This window comes from Cetorhinus maximus, unplaced genomic scaffold, assembly GCF_964194155.1.
Source record: "Cetorhinus maximus unplaced genomic scaffold, sCetMax3.hap1.1 HAP1_SCAFFOLD_1518, whole genome shotgun sequence".
NCBI classification, from domain to species: Eukaryota; Metazoa; Chordata; class Chondrichthyes; order Lamniformes; family Cetorhinidae; genus Cetorhinus; species Cetorhinus maximus.
In genome coordinates this window covers 61,231-79,609 of record NW_027597459.1, presented here as the reverse complement: position 1 = coordinate 79,609, position 18,379 = coordinate 61,231, and the positions used below count along the sequence as shown (strand labels likewise).

Sequence of the window (18,379 nt, the reverse complement as noted above, 5' to 3'; positions counted from 1 at the left end):
GGCCCCCCTCAGCACATGGCTTACTGCAGCCAACATAAACACGCCAGGGATTTTCAATCACTTCCAGCTTCGTTCAGAGCTTCCTGTCAGCAATCAGTCATATTTAGTATAACAAAAGATGGAGCATTTAACTCCTCTCTCTACTACAGGGTGTATTCTCCTCTGAACTCAGCATTGTTTCCGCTGGTGGTACTTCAGTAACTAGCAGAAACTAATTACAGTACCATTGTATTCTTGTATTCATTTACCAAATAAATTTACTTACAGTATTATGAACTATTCTGGTGTTCAGCGTGTTCTCTCTTGAAGAACTTTTACTCTGTATCTAACCCCGTGCTGTGCCTGTCCTGTGAGTGTTTGATGGGGACGTTGTAGAGGGAGCTTTACTCTGTATCTAACCCCGTGCTGTAGCTGCCATGGGGATGTTTGATGGGGACGGTATAGAGGGAGCTTTACTCTGTATCTAACCCCGTGCTGTACCTGCCCTGGGAGCGTTTGATGGGGACAGTGTAGAGGGAACTTTACTCTGTTTCTAACCCCGTGCTGTACCTGTCCTGGGAGTGCTTGATGGGGACAGTGTAGAGGGAACTTTACTCTGTATCTAACCCCGTGCTGTACCTGTCCTGTGAGAGTTTGATGGGGACAGTGTAGAGGGAGCTTTACTCTGTATCTAACCCCGTGCTGTAGCTGCCCAGGGGATGTTTGATGGGGACAGTGTAGAGGGAGCTTTACTCTGTATCTAACCCCGTGCTGTACCTGTCCTGGGAGCGTTTGATGGGGACGGTGTAGAGGGAACTTTACTCTGTATCTAACCCCGTGCTGTACCTGTCCTGGGAGTACTTGATGGGGACAGCGTAGAGGGAGCTTTACTCTGTATCTAACCCCGTGCTGTACCTGTCCTGGGAGTGTTTGATGGGGACAGTGTAGAGGGAGCTTTACTCTGTATCTAACCCCGTGCTGTACCTGCCCTGGGAGTGTTTGACGGGGACAGTGTAGAGGGAGCTTTACTCTGTATCTAACCCCGTGCTGTACCTGTCCTGGGAGTGTTTGATGGGGACAGTGTAGAGGGAGCTTTACTCTGTATCTAACCCCGTGCTGTACCTGTCCTGGGAGTACTTGATGGGGACAGTGTAGAGGGAGCTTTACTCTGTATCTAACCCCGTGCTGTACCTGTCCTGGGAGTGTTTGATGGGGACAGTGTAGAGGGAGTTTTACTCTGTATCTAACCCCGTGCTGTACCTGTCCTGGGAGTGTTTGATGGGGACAGTGTAGAGGGAGCTTTACTCTGTATCTAACCCCGTGTTGTACCTGTCCTGGGAGTGTTTGATGGGGACAGTGTAGAGGGAGTTTTACTCTGTATCTAACCCTGTGCTGTACCTGTCCTGGAGTGTTTGATGGGGACAGTGTAGAGGGAGCTTTACTCTGTATCTAACCCCGTGCTGTACCTGTCCTGGGAGTGTTTGATGGGGACAGTGTAGAGGGAGCTTTACTCTGTATCTAACCCCGTGCTGTACCTGCCCTGGGAGTGTTTGATGGGGACAGTGTAGAGGGAGCTTTACTCTGTATCTAACCCCGTGCTGTACCTGTCCTGGGAGTGTTTGATGGGGACAGTGTAGGGGCAGTGGTGATGAGAAGGGGGGAGCTAATCTTGTGGGTTATTTGCCTCCAGGAAACAGTGCATCGAGCAACAATTCGATTTCCTGAAGTACCTGGTAGCATCTGTGCCGGATATGCAGGGAGACAATGAGGACAACCACGTGGAAGAGGACAAGAGTTCTCAACGATAGTTACTGAGACAATAATAGCCAGGTATTAACCAGCAACATTCTCCAAGGGGGTTGTGGGGTGAGGGGAGTGCCCACAACATTCGCTAAATCCCTAATTAAACCCCCCCCAAGATTGGTAACTGCACTTCAGGTGAGCCTAAATGATTCTGCAGCCATTATTACGTGACCGAGGCCCTTCTCACAGTGTCCTAGAATTGTACAGCAGTACGGGAGGAGGCCATTTGGCCCATTGTGCCTTTGCTGGCTCTTTGAAAGAGCTCTCCCATTCATCCCACACCGTCGCCTGTTGCTTTTCCAGTTGTCAACCGTGGCTCAAGTGGGTAGTATTCTTGCCTCCAATCGGAAGGTTGTGGGTCCTAGATACAGTCCTACTCCAGGCTGACACTCTAGGGCAGTACTGAGAGTGCTGCACTGTGACAGGTGCTGTCTTTCAGATGAGATGTTTTCAGATGAGATGTTAAACTGAGGCCCTGTCTGCCCTCTCTGGTGGATGTAAAAGATCCCCTGTTGCTCTTTCCCCTTAGTCTTTTCAAGTGCTTATCTAATTCTCTCTTGACAGTCACTGTTGAATCTGCTTGTGGGCAGGGCATTCCAGATTACAACAATGTGCTGCTGTTTTGGGCTGTCTGCATGGTTTATGCTCGCCGCCCTTGTTTAATTATCTAGCTCGATGAGGTTTCACTTTGAGTGTCTTGGAGATGGTCAGCATTTAGTTTTCCTTGAAACTATTTATTTAGAAATATTGACATCCAAGACCTTGTGGTAAGTACATTGTTCTCTGGACACAGACTGTTCTGTGACTTGCTCCCTTGGAGCCTCTTGATTCCCTCCCGAACATCATGTTTACATCATCGTTAACATAATTAAAGACATAGAAAATAGGAGCAGGAGTAGGTCATTCCGTCCTTCTAGCCTGCCCTGCTGTTCAATATGATCATGGCTGATCCTCTATCTCAACGCCGTACTCCCACTCTCTCCCCACACCCCTCGATGCCTTTGGAGTCCAGAAATCTATTTCCTTCTTGAATATATTCAGTGACTTGGCCTCCACACCCTCCTGTGGCAGAGAATTCCACAGCTTCACCACCCTCTGAGTGAAGAAGTTTCTCCTCACTCTCAGTCCTAAATGGCCTACCCTATCCTGAGACTGTGATCCCTTGTTCTAGACCCCCTCCCCCAGCCACAGGAAACATCTTCCCTGCATCCAGTCGCTTGTCACTGGACTAGTAATCCAGGGACCTGGGTTGAAATCCTGCCACGGCTGATGGTAGTATTTGAATTCAATAAAAAAAAATCTGGAATCAGAAGTCTAATGATGACCATGAAACCATTGCCGATTGTTCTAAAAAAAAAACAAAACCATCTAATTCATTAATGTCCTTACCTGGTCTGGCCTACATGTGACTCCAGACTCACAGCAATGTGGTTGACTCTTCAATAGCCTCTGAACAAGGGCAGTTAGGGATGGGCAATAAATACTGGCCTAGCCAGCAACGCCTACATCCCATGAATAAATTAATTAAATTAGTCTGTCTTGCCCTGTCAGAATTTATACGTTTCATTCTTCTAAACCCCAGTGAATACAGGGCCTAGTCAATCCAATCTCCCCCTCATACAACAACCCTGCCATCCCAGGAATCAGTCTGGTGAACCTTCGCTGCACTCCCTCTGTGGCAAGTATATCCTTTCTTAGGTAAGGAGACTAAAACTGTACACAATCCTCTAGGTGTGGTCTCACCAAGGCCCTGTACAGCTGCACTAAGACATCCGTGCTCAAGTCCTCTCGCAGTGAAGGCCAACACACCTTTTACTTCTTAACTGCTTGCTCCTCCTGCATGCTTGCTTTCAGTGATTGGTGTACAAGGACACCCAGGTCCCTTTGTACAACAACATTTCCCAATCTATCACCACTTAGTACTCTGTCATACTGTTTTTCCTACCAAGGTGGATAACTTCACATATCCATGTTATACTGCATCTGCCATGTATTTGCCCACACAACTTGTCTGAATCACCTTGAAGCCTCTGAACATCCTCCTCACCACTCACGTTCCCACCACGTTTGGTGCCATCAGCAAATTTGAAAATATTACATTTGGTTCCCTCATCCAAATCATCGATGTATATTGCGAATAGCTGGGGCCCAAGCACTGATCACTGCAATACCCCACTAGTCACTGCCTGCCATTTTGAAAAAGATCTATTTATTCCTACCCTGTTTCCTGTCAGCTAACCAATTTTCAGTCCATGCCAATATATTACCCCCAATCCCATGTGCTTTAATTTTGCACACTAATCTCTTGTGAGGGACTTTAGCAAAAGCTTTCTGAAAATCCAAATACGCCACATCCACTGTTTCTCCCTTATCTATCCTATCACAGAATCTTAACGGCACAGAAGGAGACCATTCGGCCCATTATGTCTGCATCGGCTCTCCAAATGAGCATTATGACCGAGTGCCATTGCCCTGCCTTTTCCCCGTACCCTTGCACATTGTTTCTATTAAAATAATCATCTAATGCCCTCTTGAATGCCTAGATTGAACCTGCCTCCACCACACTTCCAGGCAGTGCATTCCAGACCCGAGCCACTTGTCATGTAGAAAAGTTTTTTCTCATGTCACACTTGCTTCTTTTGCAAATCACTTTAAATCTGTGCTCTTTCGTTCTTGATCCTTTTACGAGTGGGAACAGCTTTGCCCTATTTACTCTGTCCAGCCCCCCCATGATTTTGAACATCTCTAACAAATCTCCTCTCAGCCGCCTTCTCTCCAAGGAGAACAGCCCCAACTTCTCCAATCTATCCTCATAGCTGAAGTTTCTCATCCCTGGAACCATTCTTGTGAACCTCTTCTGCACTCTCTCCAATGTGTTCACATCTTTCCTATAATATGGTGCCCAGAACTGTACACAATATTCCAGCTGAGGTCTAATGAGTGTCTTATATAATTTCAACATAACCTCCCTGCTCTTGTACTCTATGCCCCTATTAATAAAGCCCAGGATACTATATGCTTTATTAACTGCTCTCCCCACCTGTCCTGCCACCTTCAATGATCTCTGCACATATACACCCAAGTCTTTCTGCTCCTGCACCCCCTTCAAAATTTCACCCCTTGTTTTGTATTGTCTGTCCATGTTCTTCCTGCCAAAATGCATCACCACACACTTCTCCGCATTGAACTTCATCTGCCACCTATCTGCCCACTCCACCGACTTGTCTATGTCCTCTTGAAGTTCCACACCATCCTCCTCGCAGTTCACAACACTCCCAAGCTTCGTATCATCCGCAAACTTTGAAACTGTCCCCTGCACACCAAGATCTAGATCGTCAGTATATATCAGGAAAAGCAAGGGTCCCAATGCCGACCCCTGGGGAACTCCACTACAAACCTTCTAGCCCGAAAAATACCCATTGGCCATTACTCTCTGCTTCCTATTTTTCAGCCAATTTTGTATCCAAGTTTCTACTGTCCCTTTTATTCCATGAACAATAACTTCTCTCACAAGTCAGTTGTGCGGCACTATGTCAAATGCCTTTTGAAAGTCTATATACACCACATTAACAGCATTACCCTCATCGACCTTTTCTGTTACCTCTTCAAAAAACTCCAGCAGGTTAGTTAAACACGATTTCCTCTATAGAAATCCATGCTGGCTTTTCCTTATCAACCCATATTTTTCCACGTGACTACTAATTCTATCCTGAATAATTGTTTCTAGAATCTTGCCCACCATTGAAGTTAAACTGACTGGTCTGTATGGCTGGGCCTATCCTTAGCCTTTTTTGAACAAGGACGTAATGTTTGCAATTCTTCGGTCCTCTGGCAGCTCTCCTGAGTCTAGGGAAGACTGAAATATGGCCAGTGCCCCTGTGATTTCTACTTTCGCCTCCTTCAATATCCTTGGATGCATCTCATCAGGTCCGAGTGCCTTGTCAACTTTAAGCACTGACAGTCTGTTCAACACTCCCTCCTGATCAATTTTGAACCCTTCTAGTGATAGAGTTTCCTCGTCTGTCACCATGGCCTGGGTAGCATCTGCCTCCTTGGTAAAGACGGATGCAAAGTATTAATTTAATACCTCAGCCATGATCCCTTCATCCATGTGTAAATTTCCCTTCAGGTCCCATTGGCCCTACTCCTCCTTTTACCACCATTTTACTATTTATATGCCTATAGAACACTTTGGGATTCTCCTTTATGTTGGCTGCCAGTCTTTTCTCATAATCCCTCTTCGCTCCTCTAGTATGCTTCACCTCCCCTCTGAACCTTCTGTATCCCTCTTGGTTCTCAATTGTATTTTCTACCTGACACCTGTCTTAAGCGCACTTTTTCTTCTTTATCTTAATTTCAATCTCCTCTTTCATCCAGGGAGCTCTGCATTTGTTTGCTCTACCTTCCCCTTTTGCTGGAATATGCCTTGACTGTGCCTGAACCAATTCTTTTTTGAAGGTAGCCTAATGTTCAGCTACAGTTTTTCCTGCCAATCTTTCTTTCCAGCCTATCTGGCCCAGCTCCGTTCTTGCCCCATTGAAGTCGGCTCTTGTCCAGTTAATTATTCTTACTCTGGATTGCCTATTGTCCTTTTCTATCATCATCCTAAAACATACAATACAATGATCACTGTCTCCTAAATGTTCCCCCACTGACACTTGATCGACTTGGTCTGTCTCATTTCAAAGAACCAAGTCCAACAGTGTGTCTTTTCTTATTGGATTGGACACATACTGCTGTAGAAAATTCTCCTGAACAAATTCTAGTAACTTTTGACCCCCTCCACCCTTTACACTACCACTGTCCCAGTCTACATTTGGGTAATTGAAGTTTCCCATTATAACTACTCAATAATGTCTGCAGCTCTCTGTAATTTCCCTGCAGATTTGTTCTTCTATGTCCTCACTATTTGGCGGTCTATAGACTACACCAAGCAATGTAATTGCACCCTTCTCGTTCCTTAGCTCTAGCCAAATTGATTCTGTCCTTGAACCCTCTGGGACATCTTCTTTCTCCAGCACTGCAACACTCTTCTTAACCAATACTGCCACCCCTCCTCCTTTCCTATCTCTTCTGAACACCTTGTACCCGGGAATATTTAGCAACCAGTTCTGCCCTTCCTTGAGCCAAGTCTCTGTTATGGCCACAACATCATATTTCCACGTGGCAATCTGTGCCCGTAACCCCTCAATCTTATTTACTATACTCCATGCATTCACGCACTTGCATAGTAACCCGGATTTAGATTATTTTCTCCCTTACCCCAACTTTACCTATTAACTTACTATTCTCTATACTAGTGCTATCTGCCCCACCCAGTATTTTGTGCAGCCTGGTATTTCCCTCTAATATTTATTCTTGGTTCCCACACCTCTGCCGAGTTATCTTTAAACCCTCCCAACAGCACTAGCTAGTTACATCCTCAAAAAACTCCAGCAGGTTTGTCAAACATGATTTCCTTTTCATAAATCCATGTTGACTTTGTCTAATCCCATCGCTATTTGCTAAGTGCCCTGTTATCGCATCCTTTATAATAGACTCTAGCATTCTCCATACTACTGATGTCAGACTAACCAGTCTGTAATTTCCTTTCTCCCTCTCTCCTTTTAAATAGTGGGGTTACATCCAATCTGTTGGGACTGTTACTTCTCCAAATAAAATACTATCTCCTAATCTGGTTCTTTTGTCAATTATTTTAAATTTGTGTCCTCTGGTTGCTGACCCTCCTGCCAGTGGAATCAACTCCTCCTCATTTACTCCATCAGGATCCCTCCAGATGGAGTAAATAAGGAGGGGAGGGGTGGGGGGGAGGAGGGTGGAGAAGGGGGGTGGGGTCTGGGGCAGAGGAAGAAGTGGGGGAGGGTGGAGAAGGGGTGGGGGCTGGGGCAGAGGGAGGGGAAGGGGTGGGGGCTGGGGCAGAGGGAGGGGAAGGGGTGGGGGCAGAGGGAGGGGGAGGGGAGGGAGTGGGGGCAGAGGGAGGGGAAGGGGTGGGGGCAGAGGGAGGGGAGGGGTGGGGGCAGAGGGAGGGGAGGGAGTGGGGGCAGAGGGAAGGGAAGGGGTGGGGGCAGAGGGAGGGGGAGGGGAGGGAGTGGGGGCAGAGGGAGGGGAGGGGGTGGGGGCAGAGGGAGGGGAAGGGGTGGGGGCAGAGGGAGGGGAGGGGTGGGGGCAGAGGGAAGGGAGGGGGTGGGGGCAGAGGGAGGGGAGGGGGTGGGGGCAGAGGGAGGGGAGGGGGTGGGGGCAGAGGGAGGGAGGGAGTGGGGGCAGAGGGAAGGGAAGGGGTGGGGGCAGAGGAGGGGAGGGGAGGGAGTGGGGGCAGAGGGAGGGGAGGGGGTGGGGGCAGAGGGAAGGGAGGGGGTGGGGGCAGAGGGAGGGGAGGGGGTGGGGGCAGAGGGAGGGGAGGGGGTGGGGGCAGAGGGAGGGGAGGGGGTGGGGGCAGAGGGAGGGGAGGGGGTGGGGGCAGAGGGAGGGGAGGGGGTGGGGGCAGAGGGAGGGGAGGGGGTGGGGGCAGAGGGAAGGGAAGGGGTGGGGGCAGAGGGAGGGGAGGGGGAGGGAGTGGGGGCAGAGGGAGGGGAAGGGTGGGGGTGGGGGCAGAGGGAGGGGGAGGGGAGGGGGTGGGGGCAGAGGGAGGGGGAGGGGAGGGGGTGGGGGCAGAGGGAGGGGGAGGGGTGGGGGTGGGGGCAGAGGGAGGGGGAGGGGTGGGGGTGGGGGCAGAGGGAGGGGGAGGGGAGGGGGTGGGGGCAGAGGGAGGGGGAGGGGTGGGGGCAGAGGGAGGGGGAGGGGTGGGGGTGGGGCAGAGGGAGGGGGAGGGGTGGGGGTGGGGGCAGAGGGAGGGGGAGGGGGTGGGGCAGAGGGAGGGGGAGGGGAGGGGGTGGGGGCAGAGGGAGGGGGAGGGGTGGGGGTGGGGGCAGAGGGAGGGGGAGGGGAGGGGGTGGGGGCAGAGGGAGGGGGAGGGGTGGGGGCAGAGGGAGGGGAGGGGTGGGGGCAGAGGGAGGGGAAGGGTGGGGGCAGAGGGAGGGGAAGGGGTGGGGGCAGAGGGAGGGGAAGGGGTGGGGGCAGAGGGAGGGGAAGGGGTGGGGGCAGAGGGTTGGGGGGAGAGGTGGGGGTGGGGAAGGGGTGGGGGCAGAGGGAGGGGGAGGGGTGGGGGCAGAGGGAGGGGGAGGGGAGGGGGTGGGGGCAGAGGGAGGGGGAGGGGTGGGGGCAGAGGGAGGGGGAGGGGAGGGGTGGGGGCAGAGGGAGGGGGAGGGGTGGGGGCAGAGGGAGGGGAAGGGGTGGGGGCAGAGGGAGGGGAAGGGGAGGGAGTGGGGGCAGAGGGAGGGGGAGGGGTGGGGGTGGGGGCAGAGGGAGGGGAGGGGTGGGGGTGGGGGCAGAGGGAGGGGGAGGGGGTGGGGGCAGAGGGAGGGGGAGGGGAGGGGGTGGGGGCAGAGGGAGGGGGAGGGGTGGGGGTGGGGGCAGAGGGAGGGGGAGGGGAGGGGGTGGGGGCAGAGGGAGGGGGAGGGGTGGGGGCAGAGGGAGGGGGAGGGTGGGGGGCAGAGGGAGGGGAAGGGGTGGGGGCAGAGGGAGGGGAAGGGGTGGGGGCAGAGGGAGGGGAAGGGGTGGGGGCAGAGGGAGGGGAAGGGGTGGGGGCAGAGGGTTGGGGGGAGAGGTGGGGGTGGGGAAGGGGTGGGGGCAGAGGGAGGGGGAGGGGTGGGGGCAGAGGGAGGGGAGGGGAGGGGGTGGGGGCAGAGGGAGGGGGAGGGGTGGGGGCAGAGGGAGGGGGAGGGGAGGGGGTGGGGGCAGAGGGAGGGGGAGGGGTGGGGGCAGAGGGAGGGGAGGGGGTGGGGGCAGAGGGAGGGGAGGGGGAGGGGTGGGGGCAGAGGGAGGGGGAGGGGAGGGGGAGGGGGCAGAGGGAGGGGGAGGGTGGGGGCAGAGGGAGGGGAAGGGGTGGGGGCTGGGGCAGAGGGAGGGGAAGGGGTGGGGGCAGAGGGAGGGGAAGGGGAGGGAGTGGGGGCAGAGGGAGGGGAAGGGGTGGGGCAGAGGGAGGGGAAGGGGTGGGGGCAGAGGGAGGGGAAGGGGAGGGAGTGGGGGCAGAGGGAGGGGAAGGGGTGGGGGCAGAGGGAGGGGAAGGGGTGGGGGCAGAGGATGGGGAAGCGGTGGGGAAGGGGGTGGGTGTTGGGGCAGAGGGAGGGGAAGGGGGAGAGAAAGAAGTGGGGGAGAAATAGAGGGGTAGGGAGAGGGGAGAAAGAGAGGGAGGGAGAAGTATATACAGAGAGAGGGGTTTGGAGAGCGGCAAGGGGTGCCCAGAACTAGACCGTGTCAGCAGGCGTGGCACATTGCCTGGGAGACGATGACGTGTAGTGTGATTTGTTTAATGCCGTGTCCTGTTCCCGAGAAATATTTGGAGTGCTCTCCGTGCCTCTGCCAGTGAATTAATTGACTGAAAGTTGGTGAGTGTCCCCTAACAGGTGGTGGCGGGGATGCTGTACTATCTGACAGTGGAGCTGGGGGAGAATCCTCCCTGCAGGAGGTCGACAGGGAGGAATGTCAGGCTCGAGCTGTGTGCCTTCCAGTAGGACCCACGGTACGCCAAGGTGAGAGAAACGGGGAGTGTGGGGGCTGGGTGGCATCAGGCACTGAGTATCTTGGCACTTATTCGGGTTGGGCGCAGGGCATTATTACCAGTTTACCATTTCCCTTCAGAGGATAACTTGTTCCTTCAAAGTCTGGGACCGCCCGTGGCTGGGCCCGATGCAAATGCAAGAGGGGGAGCTGCTCACTCTAATACCTCCATCACACTCATGCCCAGGACCGTGCCAGCGCTTCTCTACTGGGATCATAATCACCGTCTCATAGCCACGGGAATTGAGGGATTGCCGGGCCTGGAGAGGCCAACTTGTCCCCTTTTCGCACCCGGCCGTGCGCCCGGGGACACTCCAATTCAAAGTGGACCAACGTCTTGTGACAGTGGTCGGCTCTCAGCCCCCCTCAGCACATGGCTTACTGCAGCCAACATAAACACGCCAGGGATTTTCAATCACTTCCAGCTTCGTTCAGAGCTTCCTGTCAGCAATCAGTCATATTTAGTATAACAAAAGATGGAGCATTTAACTCCTCTCTCTACTACAGGGTGTATTCTCCTTTGAACTCAGTGTTGTTTCCATTGGTGCTCCTTCAGTAACTAGCAGAAACTAAATACATGACTGTTGTATTAATTTACCAAATAAATTTACTTACAGTATTATGAACTATTCTGGTGTTTTGTGTTGTCTCTGTATAAGTCAATTATATTACTCTAATCTGTTCTGCACCAGCCCTGGGAGTGTTTGACGGGGACAGTGTAGAGGGAGCTTTACTCTGTATCTAACCCCGTGCTGTACCTGTCCTGGGAGTGTTTGATGGGGACAGTGTAGAGGGAGCTTTACTCTGTATCTAACTCCGTGCTGTACCTGTCCTGTGAGTGTTTGATGGGGACGGTGTAGAGGGAGCTTTACTCTGTATCTAACTCCATGCTGTACCTGTCCTGGGAGCGTTTGATGGGGACAGTGTAGAGGGAGCTTTACTCTGTATCTAACCCCGTGCTGTACCTGTCCTGGGAGCGTTTGATGGGGACAGTGTAGAGGGAGCTTTGCTCTGTATCTAACCCCGTGCTGTACCTGCCCTGGGAGTGTTTGATGGGGACAGTGTAGAGGGATCTTTACCCTGTATCTAACCCCGTGCTGTACCTGTCCTGGGAGTGTTTGATGGGGACAGTGTAGAGGGATCTTTACCTTGCATCTAAGATGTGATGAGAACAAAAATCTCCGTCTCACGTTTTGAAATTGCATACACTGTACAGCTCAGAAACAGGCCATTCAGCCCATCTGCTCCATGCTGGTGTTACTGCTCCACACAAGCCTTCTCCCACACCCCCCCCTGCCCCCAATCACCATTCCCTTATATTCCTTTCTCCCATGTGTGTTTCTCCAGTTTAAATGTATCGATACTATTCACCTTGACCACTCCCTGTGGGAGCGAGTCCTCCATTCTCCCCACTCTCTGGGTGAAGAAGTTTCTCCTGAATTCCCGGTCGGATTCACTAGTGACTAGCTTGTAATGACGGTCCCCTAGTCCTGGTCTCGCCCACACGTGGAAACATTTTCTCCAAGTCTACCTCATTGAACCAATTCATAATTTTAAAGAGCTTTATCACATCACTGCTCCCACTCTTATCTACTGAGAAGACCCTCATCTCTTTTCAGTCCTTTGCAGGTGAGTTCGAACCTCTCCGTTCTTGTAAATCGGTGCGGCACCCAAAATGTGAAGCGCCCTCATCTAGCCACCTTCCCATCCCTGGAATTTCCTCCACTTGGACAACTCCCCCCCCAGGGGTTTCTGTGCTCCTCTGATTCCGGCCTCTCGCGCGCGCACCCCGATTTCCATCGCTCCACCATCAGCGGCCGTGCCTTCTGCTGCCTGCGGGTCCTCAGCTCTGGAATTCACTCTCTGCCTCTCTTTTTTGAAAACATTGTTATCTCGTTGGACTCCTGTGCAGAATCTGGGACCTTTGAGCCAGAGGCTATAGAAATGCAAGCCATGTTTGTTGTTATAATGCGCAAGATGGAAGCTGGCATGTGGCGCGGTGGCTGGTCGCCTTGGAAACAGACTCATGGCTGCTTGTCCTTCTGGTTTTTATTAATAAATCAGTTATTAAGCACGGCATAAAATCTGAAAGACGCCCTGGTGACCTGGGGCTGCAAAAGATCAATAAATAGTGATTACAGTTTACTAGGAGATTATGACTCTTGAGTTAACTGGGGTCGGAGTTAGGGGGAAGGAGGGCTTTAAAGGAAGGCATCACACCACTCTCTGAGACAGCGGTAACAGTCTTCCGATTGCCTGTTACCCGCGAAGCACACTTGCCTCATCCAGCACTTAAAGGCGACTTTATCCTGCTTCAAGAGTAGGAACTGGCCCAGGACATCTTTAGCCTGAAGATAAGGTCAGAAGGGAGGGATTAAACCAACACAGTCTAATGTTCTGCGCACACACAGACACACAAACACTCCTACTTGCTACAGGTTACCTTTTCTTTTCCCCCCTCTTTTCACAGGATGTGGGCATTGTTGGCAAGGGCAGCCCAATGGCTTGCAAGGCAAGAAAGGGGCAGTTAAGAGTCAACCACGTTGCTGTGGGGTCTGGAGTCACATGTAGGCCAGACCAGGTAAGGACGGCAGATTTCTTTCCCCAAAAGGGGCACTAGTGAACCAGATGGGTTCAATCGATGATAGCTGTCATTACTGACACTAGCTTTCAATTCCATATTTAATTGATTGAATTTAAATTCCACCAACTGCTGTGGTGGTGGTGGTGGTGGTGGGATTTGAACCCCTGTCCAGAGGGTGTTAGCCTGGGTCGCCAGATTACTAGTCCAGTGACATTACCACTACACCACTGTTTTCCCCCTTAATTTTAATACCATATAATGCAACAGAGCGCGGTGGTGATTGGGAAAGTCACCCGTCCACAGGCTATCTCAGGGGCAAGTCCAGTATGTGCACAGCAAGATTCCGCACACACGAGGGTGATTCGATTGGCCCAGGACACTGGGGAGAACCCAGCCCCTTCCCATTTTCATATATTAAAAAAAAAAATAGCAGCTGTGAGATGTTTTATGTCCACCTGAGAGAGAGCAGATGGGGCCCTGTGTTGACCTCTGCTCTGAAAGATGGCACCTCCGGCAATGCAGGACTCCCTCGGTACTGGCCACCGAGAGCGTCTGTCGGGCGTATTGGCCTGTCCCTTCAACATCGCCGGGAAGGGGGGATTTGCAAAGAGCAAGTTCAATCTCGCCCTGTCAGGCCGTGCAGGACAGGATTAGCAAGGCAAAATGGAATGTTGGTCTTTTTCGCGGAGGTGGGGTGAAGAGTATAAAAGTAGGGAGGTCTTGCTACAACTGCATAGGGCGTTGCTGAGACCACATCTGGAGTACTCCACAGTTTTGGCCTCCTTATTTAAGGAAGGATATAACTGCGTTGGAAGCAGTTCAAAGAAAGTTCACTCAACTGATTCCTGGGATGAAGGGGTTTGTTTTACGATGAAGGATTGAACAGTTGGGCCAAAGCCCATCGGAGTTTAGAAGAATGAGAGGCGACCTTATTGACACACATAAGATCCTGAGGGGACTGGGCGCTGAAAGGATGTTTCCCCTTGCGGGGCACTCTAGAACTAGGGGGTCTCCCATTTAAGACTGAGATGAGAATTTTTTTTCTCTGAGGGTTATCAGTCTGTGGGATTGTCTTCCCCAGAGAGCATCGGAGGCTGGGTCATTGAATTTATTCAAGGCTGAGTTAGATGGATTTATGACTGACGCGGGAGTCAAGGGTTATGGGGGACAGGCAGGAAAGTGGAGTTGTGACCACAACCAGATCAGTCGTGATCTTATCGAATGGCGGAGCAGGCTCGAGGGGCCGAATGGCCCTGCTCCTAAACCTTGTGTTCCTTCCCCCCCGTGCAACCTGACACCCGGGGCCATTTTGAGGCCTCTCACCTTGGTGAAGCCTTTCTCCTCCAGCCTTCCTCCCAGGACCAGGCCGATACCTGCCAGTTCCTTCACAGACTTCTCCTTCATGGGCTCCACCACGAAGTTCTTGTGCTTCTGTGATGTCGTGTTGGCTGTGGGGCAGATAGGAGGGCGATCTGGAACAGAGAGATAGAGAGAGAGAGTGAGACACGCACACAATTGGTGAGAGGAGAGCAGAGGCTGGGGGAAGGGTGCTGAGCTGCATACAACAGCAGCTTCCGTACCAAACCCTTGAGGTCCACTCCTAGAGGGACAAGGGTAGCAGCCACATAAGGATGGCAACAACCCTGGGCTCCCCCTCCAATCCCTGAGCCCAAGTATGGATCATACAACCACAGCGGGAGGCCACTAGGGTTCATTATTCTTGCGCAATTAGTCCCACTTCCGTCTCACTCCCAACCAATTTTGCCCCTTAAAATTTTTATCCAATTCCTTTTTGAAAGTTCCTATTGAATCTGCTTCCTTTCAGGTAGTGCCTTCCAGATCACAACTCAGTGTGTTAAAAAGAACACTTTTCCTCATCCACCCCCTTGCCGGTTTTTTTGCCGATTATCTTCAGTCTGTCCCCCTCTGGTTACCTCTGGGAAACAGTTTCTCCTTATTTACTCTAACAAAAGCCTCAATTAAATCTCCCCCCTTTAACCTTCTCTGCTCTAAGGAGAACAATCCCGGCTTCTCCAGTCTCACCACATTAACTGAAGTCTCTTATTCCTGGTACCATTTCCTGTGAATCCCTGACAGCCTGGACTGGGATCAGAACACAACCCCACCCCCCCCGGCCGACTGCCTCCCTCTTCATCTGTTTCTATCTCAGTCGGTCCATGTAGTTGTAGATCTCAGTGAGACACTGGACGAAGCAGACGCTCACTGAACCATAACTGCAGGGCAGAAGGCTTTAAGGTCACTGACATCAGGCAACAGTTAATGTTGAGAGGGAGATAGAGATCGTGAAAAATGATGATGAGAGACAGAAAGACAAAGATAGATGAGGAAAAGGGAAAGACACAGATGGTGAGAGACAGAAAGACAGTAGGAGAGACAGACAGTGAGAGACAAAAAAAAACAATAGACAAGAGGGAGAGAGACACATGGTGAGAGATAGATAGATGAGATGGAAAGAAATAGAGAGACACAGACAGTGAGACACAAAGACAGTGAGCGAGACAAAAAAGACAGAGATAGACAAGAAGGAAAGACACAGATGGTGAGAGACAGACAGCGAGAGAATTAGATAAGAGGGAGAGAGACTGATGGTGAGGGACAGAAAGACAGAGCTAGACAAGAGGAAAAGAGAAAGACAGAGTCAGGTGAGAAACAGAAAGGCAGTGAAGAGACAAAAAGACTGAGAGAGATCGACAGGGAGAGAGAGAGACAGATGGTGAGAGACAGAAAGACTGAGAGATAGACAAGAGGAAAAGATAGAGAGACAGATGGTGAGAGACAGAAAGACTGAGAGATAGACAAGAGGAAAAGAGAGACAGATGGTGAGACAGAAAGACAGTGAGAGACACCAGAAGACAGAGAGATAGACAAGAGGGAGAGAGACAGACAGTGAGAGAGACAAAAAAGAGAGATAGACAAGAGGGAGAGAGACACATGGTGAGAGTCAAATAGAGAGATAGACGAGAGGCAAAGAGAAAGACAGAGAGAGGGACAGACAGTGAGACACAGAAAGACAGTGAGAGAAACAAAAAAGACAGAGAGATAGACAAGAGGGAGAGAGAGACACATGGTGAGAGACAGAAAGACAAATGAGAGATAAAAGAGAAAGACAGAGACACAGGCGGTGAAAGAGACATAGAAGATTAAAGGGACAGATAGACACAAAGCGGGAGAGAGACAGAGCAAACAGTAAGAGATGGGGATCAAGACACTATCTCCCACCACAACCATGCAAAAGTAAATCTGTGATGCAGTTATGGAGAAAAGACACCATTGCACAAATAACATATGGATTGTGAGACAGCCCAATCCCCGGAAAAAAAACTCATAAAGCTTTGTAAATAACTGAGAATTTAATAAACTCAACCTGACAACATGTGATCTATGGACTTCAATGCAACATGCAGGGGATAGTAGATCTTTCATTTCTGTTCTATTAATTAAGGAGACCGGCATTCTGCAACGTATTGTAGTTATTTCTATACTGAATATTCATAATTCTGCAATCTTCTTATTACTTTGTACTTTATTTTTATTTTAATGTTTGTCTATCACTGCATTATGAATTTGACCATTGATTTCATTTGTATCATCACAATTTGGCACCTGCTGCCTTGATGATTTTACAATAAACCAACTACCCTATCTATCGAACTGTCTGTCTGTCTATCTATCTATCGATCTATTTATCTATCCATCCAAGAGAGAGAGACACAGAGATTGAGAAAGTAAGAGAGTGAGCAATGGAAAGAAAAAGATAGTGTGTGAGACAGTCGTGGACAGAGTTAGAGAGAGCAAGGCAGTGAGTGAATGAGAAAGAAGGCTGGACCAAATGAGGGAGAGCGAAATAAAGAGACAGAGAGTTAAAGAGGGAGAGAGAGAGAGAAAGAGAACTAGGCGAGACTAAAAATGGGCGAGAGAGGAACACTGAAAAATGGAAATAGAATGAGTGTAGCAGAATGAGACAGTTAAGAGGGAGAGAATGGAGCAATGAAGAGTTCTTTGGCATGAGCATCAAGATTCGCCCCTGTCAGTAAAGGTGAGAGAGAGTGAGTGATCACACCATAGAAGAGGACAGGAACTGAGAGTAAGAGAGGGAGAGGGTTGCAGGGAGGGAGAGTGGGATCGTAGTGAGTGATAGACAGAGGGACACAGTGGGGAGAGACAAAGCGATAAATCGACTTGTGTCAACCAACACGATCCAGGTCTTTGACAATCTCCCTCCATTTCTCCATTCTCTCCACCTCTTTCACTCTCCCACTCCCTTCTTCTGTCACTCTTTATCTCCGTTGTTCTCCCAGTCTCTTTCACATTTGTTTCCTCTCTCTCTCTCTGCCTCTGATTCTCAGTCCCTCTCCCTTGTTGGTCTTTTTTCATTCTCTTCCACTCCCTCCCCCTTGCGATCAAATAACGCTCCAAATTGTTTTGAAGCTGGTGCGACCATCAATTTGCAATCGGTTTTGGGGGAACCTTAAACACAGCACGAGCAGCAGTGAAGGAGGGCACAGCAAATCTAAGAGCCCAGGACAGGAGGAGGAGTGGGGGGAAGAGTGCAAAATCAGCCTGGCTCCCTGCTTCTCTTCACCATCTGAAGACTCCTGCAGGAACGTCTAATCAGGCTCAGCTGAAATCGTAAGCCATGGGGACAGTGTAGAGGGAGCTTTACTCTGTATCTAACCCCGTGCTGTACCTGTCCTGGGAGTGTTTGATGGGGAGTGTAGAGGGAGCTTTACTCTGTATTTAACCCCGTGCGGTACCTGTCCTGGGAGTGTTTGATGGGGACAGTGTGGAGGGAGCTTTACTCTGTATCTAACCCCGTGCTGTACCTGTCCTGGGAGTGTTTGATGGGGACAGTGTAGAGGGAGCTTTACTCTGTATCTAACCCCGTGCTGTACCTGTCCTGGGAGTGTTTGATGGGCAGAGTGTAGAGAGAGTTTTACTCTATGTCTACCATGGAAGATTTCTCCCCTTCCTTGAACACCCTCTCACCTTTATCCATATTGAAGTCAGTGACAGCAGTTGTTCGCAATTCCATCCCTGCTCACCAGTGGGCTGCACAAACCGCTGTAGCTTGGTCCTCTTTGTAGGCAAAGTCCACGGTCTCTGCCAGTTGCTGGGGTCAGTGAGGTGTTGCCAGCGAGGAGGGGGGGGTGCCCAGTGACAGTGGGGTCAGCCTTTATGGTGTCAGCATCACATGGACCGACCAGCAGGGACAGCTAACTGTGCCCATTGTGACCTGCTGGATCACCTGTCCTGTATATGTATGTGGTGGGGGAGGGGGCGTGATACTGATGCATTGACAAGGATGTGGGCACACATTCCTGCGCGCCCCCCCCCAAAAAAATCTGTGCTGGAGCAGGAGGAGGCCATTCAGCCCCTCGAGCTTACTTCCCCCATTCA

General features: G+C 51.0%; 1 protein-coding gene and 1 long non-coding RNA gene across 3 annotated transcripts; one reads left to right on the top strand and one right to left on the bottom strand.

The window, feature by feature from the left end:
• Positions 1-1,529: 1,529 nt before the first annotated feature.
• Positions 1,530-10,996, top strand: LOC144676336 (uncharacterized). Of its 2 annotated transcripts, XR_013575307.1 has the most exons (3): positions 1,530-1,809; positions 10,224-10,349; positions 10,481-10,996. It is a non-coding gene; the product is annotated as an uncharacterized LOC144676336 (long non-coding RNA). The 2 variants fall into 2 exon arrangements; XR_013575306.1 differs by lacking the exon at positions 1,530-1,809 and having other exon boundaries at positions 10,003-10,349.
• Positions 10,997-12,409: 1,413 nt separating this feature from the next.
• On the bottom strand, positions 12,410-18,029 carry LOC144676335 (barrier-to-autointegration factor A-like). Its single transcript, XM_078536783.1, has 3 exons — positions 17,969-18,029; positions 14,285-14,433; positions 12,410-12,725 (listed from the first exon to the last, which is right to left on the bottom strand). Exons 1-3 carry the CDS (start codon positions 18,012-18,014, stop codon positions 12,579-12,581), a joined length of 342 nt encoding a protein of 113 aa, XP_078392909.1. The 5' UTR covers positions 18,015-18,029; the 3' UTR covers positions 12,410-12,578.
• Positions 18,030-18,379: the final 350 nt, after the last annotated feature.